General features: G+C 41.6%; 1 protein-coding gene across 1 annotated transcript in view; it reads right to left on the minus strand.

Moving 5' to 3' along the window:
- The window catches only part of KIF18A (kinesin family member 18A), a 57,388-nt gene that overhangs the window by 43,697 nt on the left and 2,769 nt on the right, over positions 1-10,922 (minus strand). Inside the window, exons 4-6 of the mRNA XM_015418915.1 lie at positions 7,661-7,771; positions 6,657-6,854; positions 1,259-1,435 (exon numbers count right to left, since the gene is read on the minus strand). Of these exons, the coding sequence (XP_015274401.1) occupies positions 1,259-1,435; positions 6,657-6,854; positions 7,661-7,771 (486 nt within the window). The remainder of the gene's footprint in view (positions 1-1,258; positions 1,436-6,656; positions 6,855-7,660; positions 7,772-10,922) is intronic.

Raw genomic sequence — 10,922 nt, forward strand, 5'->3', positions numbered from 1 at the left:
CCATGAAAGGTTACAAGGAGGCCTTTCTGAAGGGCTGATTTTTTGTCCAGGTCCTCCCTTACAAAAGGGATTGGTGGCCATAAGTATTAAGCAGGGAAAAAATACACCAAAAATCAAGCTAACATGGAGATAGATCAAGTTGGGTAGCTGTGTTAGTCTGTCTGTAGCAGTAGAAAAGAGCAAAAGTCCAGTAGCACCTTAAAGACTAACAAAATATGCAGCAGGGTATGAGGTTTTGTGAGTCTGAAGAAGTGAGCAGTGAGTAACTGAAGAAGTGAGTAATGACTCATGAAAGTCATACCCTGCCACATATTTTGGTAGTCTTTAAGGTGCTGCTGGGCTCTTGCTCTTTGCTAACATGGTTTTTGCCAGGATGCTAAGACAGGCAATTCCTACCACCATTCCCAATTCATTTACTTCATTTATACTCCACCTTATTCCCCAATGGGGACCCAGGCTGCTTACACTGTTCTCCTCTCTTCCATTTTGTTCTCACAACAGTCCTGCGAGATAGATTATATCGGGGATACCTAACCTTTTTGAACCTGCAAGCACCTTAGGAACTCTGACAAAGGATGGTGGGCACAACCACAAAGTGGGTTGTTGCAGGTGTAGCCAACTACAAAATGTCAGGGTCTGAGGTTTTATATATAACTCAAATAGTAACCCTTCAATATTTCAGGCAGGAGCTCTGTTTAGCAGGATGTCTTTTAATCTCCACAGCCAGTCAGAAGCCCTGCTGGCGAAAAGCTGCAGCTAGCCCTGCCCACCTTCTAAAAGCAGTTGGTTGGCACCAGGAAAGGTGTTGGTGGGTACCATGGTAGGGATTCACAGGGCTATACTGGCAGTGGGTGACTGGTCCAAGATCACCCAGCAATCTTCCATGGCAAAGCAGGGATTTGAACCTGGATCTCCCAAATCCTAGTCTAACCACGACACCATACTGGCTCCCAGCTGATTAATGTATCTTATTAATGTGGCCTTTCTTTAAATAATACCATTCAAATAGGGGGAAGAAAGGGAGCAACGAATACAAATTCAAAATGTCGGGTGTCCTTTTTGTAAAATCTGAAATTTTCTTCTCTTAAAGAAAGTGTGCTGTATGATTTCAAGTATGAAGCAAAAAGAATAGACTGGATATTTTAATTCACTAATTGCAGTTTTCCACAGCTGCCACAAAAACCAGTGTTTCTGTAACTTGCAAGTACTGGTGCATAACTTCCTTTCTCTTTTTTTTTAAAAAAGTGAATTTACTTACAGAGGATTTAATGTCCTTTGCTCGGTTAGCATACTTAAGTGTGTTATATGTGTCGTCATAGAACAGAGAAGAAGGACTAACAGCAGCTATAATTATGGTGCGGCAATTTCCTCCAAGAGAATCCTTCAGTAACCGAGTAAGCTTGCTGTTCCGATAAGGGATGTGCTGTTTCTTACTCTGGAAGAACAAAAACCCCAAAATGGAAAATGATGAGTGTTTAATGGTTTGCTCAGATTACTGTAGTTTCAGATCATGTCTTACTATGAACAGCTGTTTCCAACTATACATCGGCAGCAGGCGATAAACCTTAAAATCTTTAATTTCCATTAGTAATCTTCCCAGTCCCCAATATATCCTGTTACATGGATACTGCCCTGTTATTCCCTTCTAATTTAACCAGGAGCTTTCACATTCCAACTGCTGAAGGAATGGTTATATATCATAACTTTCTGGCTCTTTTCTCCTCTATATCTCTACTTATGAAGAGACTATACTTAGGTTGCCAAATTTGCAATAACAATCCGGGCTATTTCTCAAACTCCCAAATGAAAAATACAAACCATGGTCCCGTTCACACGCGGCGATTTGGTCCGGGAGCGGGCCAGTTTGGGGCCGGATCAAACCGGCGCGATCACACCACAACATCTGGGAAGCGTCCTGCTTCCGTTCGCCGGCGCGTCCTTGCGCCGGCACAACCCCGGCCCGGAGCCGAACTGCGCATGCTCCGACATGCGCAGTTCGTCCGGCTCCCGGTTAGGGCCGTATTTTCTCCCCGGCGTTTGATCGCGCCGGGGAGAAAAGGCGCAGCAGCCAGGGGATCCGTGGGATCCCGCCGCGGCGTCTCAACGTTGGCGCGGCTTTTAAAAGCCGCGCCTTAAGTGGCATTTCCCCTGCCGTGTGGCAGGGGCCCATGAAAATTAACTAAATTTACTGTGGTGTTATAAGAATCTTATCTTTAATAATAATTCCCTTATGTATTGGCCATTTCCAGCTCTCCCATTGGCTGTGCTGTGCGCTCCATCAGCCATTGGCCCATCAACAGTCACTCAAGAGTAATCGCGTACTATTGGCTGGGTGCTGGGTCCACTCTTCTTTCCCGCACAGTCACCTCAGCCACTGTTCCGTCAGAATAACTGCCAAATGGCTGTCTCTCCCAACTTGGCTCATGTGGGACTAAATTTTCCTTCAGTGGCTGCTGCTAGACAACCAAGCTTGGCTCTGTCAGTAAAAAGACAAAGGAATGAAGCCCTTTCCAGGCCTTTGTGGGGAACTCATTGGGGCCAGTCCTGACTAGGGTTGCCAGCTCCAGGTTGGGAAATTTGAGGGATGGAGCCTGGAGAGAGTGAGGTTTGAGGAGGGGTGGGACCTCAGACAGGTACAATGCCATAGACTCCACCCTCCAAACCAGCCATTTCCTCTTAAGGGACCATTGTTGTCAATCTCCAGGTGAGGGGTGGAGATCACTCAGAATTACAGCTGCTCTTCAGATGGCAGAGATCAGTTCTCCTGGAGAAAATTGTGGACTGTGTCATTATACGCTTCTGAGGTCACCATCACAGCAAATTGACACTGAGTGCCCAAAGGCCAGGGCACTCGCCCAAAGCCTCTATTTATTTCCACAACAGGCCTTATTCCTAGTAACCATAATAATCATGAAGCAGTCTTTCATATTGTAACACATTATAGTCAAACACAAAGAAACAAAATCGGTCCTTTTCATATACTTGTTGAATCTAAACTAACCGTCTCGCTCCTTCAATAGATCAGTTGCATTAATATAGGAGAAACGTCCAAAATTGTGAAAATAAGCTGAAAAATATTCACCATGTGTGCAAGTTGTCACAATGTAGTAGAAATCCATACTTCATCCAAATGGAACTGTAAAGGTTATGTAGATTTAAATTCCCTCTGGAGTCATATCAAATGTTAACATGCGCACAATCCAACTTATGGGCAGGCCAGCTAAATGCCTGTTTCAGTGAACCCCTTCCTCAAAGACGGTACTGCTTCAAACGACTGCTCATCAAAATGTTATATTCCAAACTTAGAAAACTGATACAAAATCCTGAAAACTGGCAAGCACCTTACACAATTACAGCGATTAATAATACATTCTCAGGATTTTGGATCGATTTGACAAGTTTGGAATATAACATTGTTCTGAAGACCAGTCGTTTAAAGCGGTTCCATCTTTGATGAAGGGGTTTACTGAAACGGGTGTTTAGCTGACCTGCCCATAAGGCGGATCGTGCACATGCTAACATTTGATATGGCTCTGGAAGGAATTTAAATAAATAAATAAATAATAATAATAATAATAATATACTTTATTGTCATTGTACACAGTACAACGAAATTAAAGGTGCAATCATTTCAGTGATCTACAGCCATACACATATACACTCACACAACCATTCACAACCATCCCATAACTCCCTTAAGGTTCACATTGCAACCTAAACCACCAATGTCACCCAAATTCCAACTTCATGCAGCATTTAAAGCAATAATAGCTCTCGAATAAAAACTGTTTTTTAATCTGTTTGTCCTTGTTTTAATTGTCCTATATCTTCTACCCGAAGGCAGCAGTTCAAACAAGGAGTGTTCAGGATGTGACAAATCCTGCAGAATGTTCTTTGCTTTTTTCAAGCATCGAGAACTATACAATTCCACCAGGAACGGGAGAGGGCAGCCAATAATCTTCTGGGCTGTGATGATAACTCTCTGGAGTGCTTTCCTCTCCACAGCCGTACAGCTGGCAAACCAGGCACAGACGCAGTATGTTAAAATGCTCTCTATTGAGCAACGATAGAAGGACATCAGTATTTTCTCACTCAAGTTATTTTTCTTTAAAAGTCTGAGAAAAAAGAGCCTCTGCTGGGCCTTCTTCACCAGAGCAGTGGTGTTAGCGCTCCAGGTCAAGTTTTGCTCAATAATCACTCCCAAAAACTTAAAAGTAGCCACCCTCTCCACACGTTCTCCACCAATAAACAGTGGCTGTATGTCCGTTTTGTTCCTCCTATAGTCCACTACCAATTCCTTGGTCTTGGTGGTGTTGAGGATCAAATTATTTTCCCTGCACCAAACACAGAGCCGTTCCACCTCGTCCCGATAAGCAGACTCATCATTCCCAGAGATGAGCCCTACCACAGTGGTGTCATCAGCAAACTTGATGATAGTGTTACTGGGGTGGGTGGGGATACAATCCTGTGTATAGAGGGTATAGAGCAAGGGGCTCAACACACAACCTTGTGGGGAACCGGTATTAAGGGTAAGGGCTGTGGACATATAGGACCCTACTCTGACCCTTTGGGGGCGGGCTGTCAAAAAGTTCCAAATCCAGAAACATATGGAGCTAGAGAGTCCAAGGCCCTCCAATTTGGACACTAATCTATCTGGGAGGATGGTATTAAAGGCAGAACTAAATCTACACCTTTACAGGTCCATTTGGATCAAGTACAGATTTCTACTACATTGTGACAACTTGTACACATTGTGAATATTTTTCAGTCTATGGATACAATTTTGGACATTTTTCTTATATTAATTGAACTATGATCTATCAAAGGAGCCAGACGATTACCTTTGATTCAGCAAGTATATGAAAAGGACTGATTTTGTTTCTTTGTGGTTGACTGTAATGTGTTACAATATAAATGACTACTTCACAATAAATATGGTTATTCTTGTAATTGCACATTAAATGCATGCTTAATTTTCACGGTTTGCATTTTTCGTTTGGGACATCAACTTCTGCCATTCTCATTATTTGTTTCTCAAACTCAGCAGCAATCCATGTTCTCAGCACTCAGCCCCCTGAAACTTATAGAAGAAACATAGAAAGACCACATAAAGGGGAGGCCGGAAGTAGATATGATGGATATTCTAAATGCAGTAACTTCCTTTCAGAATTCTAAACTGTTTGACATAGTGCATGGCAGATTTGTTCAGCATACCACTCCCCTCACATCCAGGTGAAATTAGGAATGGGTATGCCCTGCTAACATAGGCTCAGTGCTCAGACAAAGAGCACACTTGCTGCAATGACAGTCTGTTACAAAAGGCAGGTAGAAGAATTAAGAGTTGGTTTAACTTGGGAAGGTGGGAATAAAATTGGTAGCTTTATACAAAAGGGTATAGCCCTTTTCTCCTGGCCCCTGCAGAGTATAAGATGAATAAATCTTCTCAAACAGAACCAGTTGAGTAAGTAAGTCCACGACATTGGAATGCCATTAAACTCAACAACAATTTTGTCAGGCCAGTATTCTAAACAAGAAGGACTATAAATCCTCTGTAATTTTGTCAGGCTTTAGACATCAGAAAAAGTAAACTTTAGCTGTGTTCTTAGAGTCATATGTTCCACAGATACATTGCAGTCCTTTCTGTTCAACAGTAGATCAGATAGACCATTTGTTTTGCTTGCAAATATATTCAACCCACAATGACTCCGCCTAAAACATCAAACACCCTAAGTTCAGTCCCACCTCTCACAATATTAAACTAAAACTATTTCCTACCGAGTTTATAAATCCAGGAAGCTATCTAAAACAAGTTTTGATAGACATAATAAGTACACAGTTAACTAGATATTCAAAGGATAATCTCAGGCTGGATGTCAACACTACAACACGCAGTAAATGGCCCTAGGGTGTGGAAACCTAAGCTGCTTTCCCTTTGAGCAATAAAACTCACTGGGTTGTGACCAATGAAAACCTCACATACATTATTTTTAAAGGAAAAAAATTATGCCTCTTCTCCAGGAACTTGCCGAAGGCAGCTTAACAGTTAAAATAATAAATGCTAACAAAAAAAAGATACCAGTTAAAATCCAGCATGACTACTCGGAGCAATCTGCTAGAAAGTAGTAATGCTATTTTTAATACCAACTTCCAAGTATTTATGTAACACATTAGTTTTAAAGTTGTCTTCATGCATTAGGCTCTCATAATTCTGACAACATACAGGAAACCGTAGGTCAGTATTACTATTCTTACCCTTACTATTGCATATGGGTAGTGGTAGTGAGATTAAGTGTGACTCACTTAAGGCCATCTAGAAATTTCATGCAGATCTCAGTTAGGAGCTTCTCACCCCAAACTTATGGTGCAAACCTATGCATGTTTAGTCAGAAGTACATAGCACATTCTTCAATGGATGTTACTCCCAGATGTGCACATAGACTTGTAGCCTCAGGCTCTTAGCCACTAGTCAAAGGAGGGCTTTTAAAAATATGTGGTAACTATCATCTACAACAAGCTGCTGAATACCAAACAAATGTTTAACAGATAGCAAGCAATTCTGAACATTCCTGTCATTTTCTTCTTTAGACTTGATCTCAAACTGATTAGTATGAAACCTGAGACGTAATGGTAGGGGAAGGGAAGGAAGTCGTACATACCTTTGGATCTGCCAGAGCATTTATGACATTGCCAAGAGCTAGCAGTGACCGGTTAATATTTGCCCCTTCTCTAAAGCGAGCACCTTTGGTATTGGTGGCACGGGCACGTTCGGATCCTGCCAGGTCAATGAGAGACAGTTTGGCAATACGGACATTCTGATTGATACTGGCTGTCTTATCTTGTTGCCTCAAATAAATCTACAAACAGGAGAGTAAAGAACAAGCAAATGAAGAAAATGGTCAAAAATATACACATTCTTTTGGAAGGGAAATTCACATGCAGTCCAATTCTAACCAGAGTTACACCCTTCTAAATCTACTGAAGTCAATGGATGGAACTGTAGCACACAGAGACTTAGACTTTTATTGCACTGCCACAGAGAATTCAAAAGAAATCAGAAGGTGATTTGTACAAAATGTCTATTTCAGGATGGAATTTAATTCATATTTTTTGCATTCTGCTTCATATGCAGTTTATGTGCATAAAAACAACCAGCTAAGAGTTGCCCAGTACACAGATATCACACCTTCACTGTAAGTAAGCAGAAGTAAGCCTCAATTAATTCCTATGCAAATGTATGGAGTATTTCAGACAAAGCACCTTGTTCACACTTATTTACCGATAAGTACTTACATGTGGATATGTGTAAGAGCAGAATGTTAGTTACAAAACCTGCCACTTTAGCAGCAAACATTCCAGAAACAAAAGGATTGTGTTTGCAAAAATACTACATTTATGTGGGCACAAAGTATACTTATTTGTCAGAAGCAGCTTTGACATCTCCATAGATTACTCATCTGAAGTTCAAGAGGGCTCCTGAACAGAATGCTATTTAAGCACAAAGGATTTAAAGCAAGCCTGTGAGCCAGATCTCTTTTCCCAAGACCAAAGCTATTATGGCTGAGGTGAAATATTCTGAGGATGCTCTCACCATTTTTTTAAAAAACAAAGCTTCAAAGGTTATCTAAGATCCTCAGTCACTTTATCTGCTATATCATCTTACCTGAAAGACAGCATGAGACCGAGATGAGGAAGCATTCACATCAGTAGGATGCTGTGTTCTGTTTCTATTTCCATAATCCAACATTTGCAGGATCTCCTCGGCAGATTTTGGCTGCAATATTTCAAAAACAGCAATGTAAAGTTAGCAAATCTTTGCTAGATTTTTTTTTAATCAGGGAGATTCTTTATCATCCAATTCTGTGACAACATTAACAATTTAGCTTAAACTTTTGTTGCCGTGTTGATCCCAAAGGATCCAAGAGACAAAGCATGTAAGATGATAGCTTTTATCAAACCAGCTTCTATTGGTGCACACCAGCTTCAGCACCTGCCTCAAGATTATGTTCAAGATTAACATGCACAACGGTGCTTAAGTAAGTTGAGCAGCAAGAGACATAATTTTCCTACCAAAATTTACTGTTCCATTCAGATTATGTTAGCTAGGTTACTTGGCTAGTGTTTGCTCAACATTTCTAGAATTCATCTTAAAAATTAATGTTAAATATTTAGAGAGAAGCCTTCATTATCTATCTATCTATCTATCTATCTATGGTTGAAACTCAAGTTTGTCTGTATAAGACAATTTGTTTTACAGTAGAACTCCCTTACAACCCTTCTCTAAAACTCAGTCTTCTCCAGCTTCTTGGCAAGTCTAATTATAGCAGCAACTGCCAGTTGCAGTCTCTACAGAAAGTCCATTATTTCAGAGATCTAAAATGGTTTGGGTGGGGTGGGGTGGGGGAGAATGGAACATTATTCAGGAAGAAATCACTCTGAGGTACCAGCTTGGAAAGTGGAGGCAAAGACAATGTGCATATTGGGGCTAACCACCATACAGCAAGGTTAGAGAAATTGCAACATCTTTTTTCTTCCATTACTATGGTTGCATCAATTCTGTAATTAAGTTTTTTGAGGCTGGCTCTCTTTGCATCAATTGGCTTCTTCTAAAACAATGTCTTTGCAATTCGCCATCCTTCCCCACCCGTGTAACTCCCCACAAACTTATGTCTTCTTTATTTCTTCTCCCATATTGCTTTGCTGCCAACAAGAGTTTCTCTCTCTTCCTTTAAGGCCAATGTCCTGAATAGGGTCTTTTCTGAACCACCCTCCTCCGAGTATGTCTTTTTCTGTTCCTCATGCCACCTGAATTTTTTGTTCATCCATCTCTACTATCTTGCTCTCCCAGTACCTTCTCCAACATAGATTGGAGGCCGTTTGGGCAAGGAACAGAAGAGTCCTGCAAGTTGTTAAGCAGTAGCAGATCTGTCAGACGCTGCTTTCTGCTGGGCTGTGATTGCTTTTACAAATGGAAACAGCAGCACAAGTAGTACAGAAGATTGCTGGGAAGGAGACTTCCCTCATTCCTGGAACTCTAACAAGCCAGCTGCCAGCTTCGCTCTCAGCTTTAACTGCAGCAGCCAAAATGCATCATAGGGTGGCAGCAGCAGAAGGAGAGTACTTGAAGCTTGAGGTTGGGAAGAAGAGGAGGGGGAAAAAAATTCAAAGGCAAGCCTCATGAGGGTAACACTGGGCTTTAAATTAAGAATATGGGAAGCTAAATACACAGCTGACAAGAGGATATGGTTTTGTGCTGCACTCGCCAAGCCATTTTGCTCAGGATCATTATTTCAATCTTGAAAGCGCAACTTCAGAGCAAATGGTTCAAGGGGCTGCTGCCAAAAGTGTCAGTTTTATTTACAGCTTTAAATAGCTGTTCTGTAGAAACCTTCTTTACTACTAGAACACTCGGAAACCAGTTAATAACCTGTGTGTCTTTTGCAAAGGTGGTGGCTGTTTGTGCTAGGGCTGGCTCCCCCGCCAAAAGAAGAAGAAAGAAACGTGTAAATCTTTACTCGCAATGTTCACAGCTATGAATGACTCAGTTCTTCCAACTTGTAGTACATGAAAAAAAGTGTTGGTAGATGCTGTGATCTGTTCCTCTGCATTTCATTCCATAGCAATCCAGTGGATTGGAGCATCCCTGAAAACTTTTCAATATGTCAGTGAATATGGATTTAGGAAGCCGTGCAGGAACCTTGGAAATGTGGAGATGTGCTCACAGTAGGCTTGAGGCAAAACTGAGTTATATTGTTTTTTAGTGTGATAGGGGAGAGTCTGATTCCCCATTTCTTGCATGTCCATTCTTTTACTTTTTTCTCTCTGATGGCAATCTTTAAGTTTGTAAGAGAAAAGTAGCTATCCCATATGAGTAATTTTATAGGACACTGAATGCAACAGACAAGTGTGAGTGAACCACATTTCCCTCCAAAACATTTCCGCACAAGGACGTTTAAGTCACTCTTGGCAAAAAAGTGGTAACATTTCCAAGATTCCCTCTAACCTTCACTGACAATACCTTGTTATTGTTTTTAACTTCGGTGATAATTCAGTTTCCAGTAGCGAAGTCAATATTACTAGATTGAAGATGAAAAACCATAAGAAACGCTGTTTGGCGTAGTGGTTAAGTGTGCGGACTCTAATCTGGGAGAACCGGGTTTGATTCCCCACTCCTCCGCTTGCAGCTGCTGGGTGACCTTGGGCAAGTCATATAGTTCTGTCAGAGCTGTTCTTGAAAGAGCAGTTCTCTCAGAGCTCTCTCAGCCCTGCCTACCTCACAGGGTATCTGTTGTGGGGAGGGGAAAGGAAAGGAGTCTGTAAGCTGCTCTGAGACTCCGAATGAAGGGTGGGGGTATAAATCCGATTGCCTCTTCTTCTTCTACAAACAGGGAACCCTGAGGTGTCACAGAGGAAGGGAATCCCATTCACCCTCCAAGCTGCCCCAACTTTCTCTGCTGTTTCTGTTTCTTCTTTCCCTCCTTTCGTCCTGTTGCTGCTTGCTCTTTTCTGCAGTCCCTTCCCATGTCTCCTTCCCTTCCCTCTGCTCCCATCTCCCACTAAGCCTGTTTCTCTCCTTCCCCTTCCCACTTCATTTCCTGCCTGCCTCACTTCTCCATCTCCTACCAGCTACTTCCGTAGCCATGTTTTCCCTCTGCATTGATTCATTCTCCAACATCACTTTTGACTACATTTTAAAGATATCATTTATTTTCAAGTTTTTGTGCTTTTCTGAGTTTGCAGAAAACTATACTTTAGCATTGGGTAGCCCCATTGTGCATTTTTTTTTAATCTCCATAGTAGTGACACTATTAGTTATATGATATCTCACTCACAACTGTATCAGGTGGTTTGCAAGACAATCCCTGTTGAAACAACATACCATATAGAGGGACAGGACACAAAAAACAAGAAGATACTCAGAATTC

The sequence above is a fragment of the Gekko japonicus genome, unplaced genomic scaffold (genome assembly GCF_001447785.1).
Source record: "Gekko japonicus isolate JY-2015 unplaced genomic scaffold, Gekko_japonicus_V1.1 scaffold2222, whole genome shotgun sequence".
NCBI lineage: Eukaryota > Metazoa > Chordata > Lepidosauria > Squamata > Gekkonidae > Gekko > Gekko japonicus.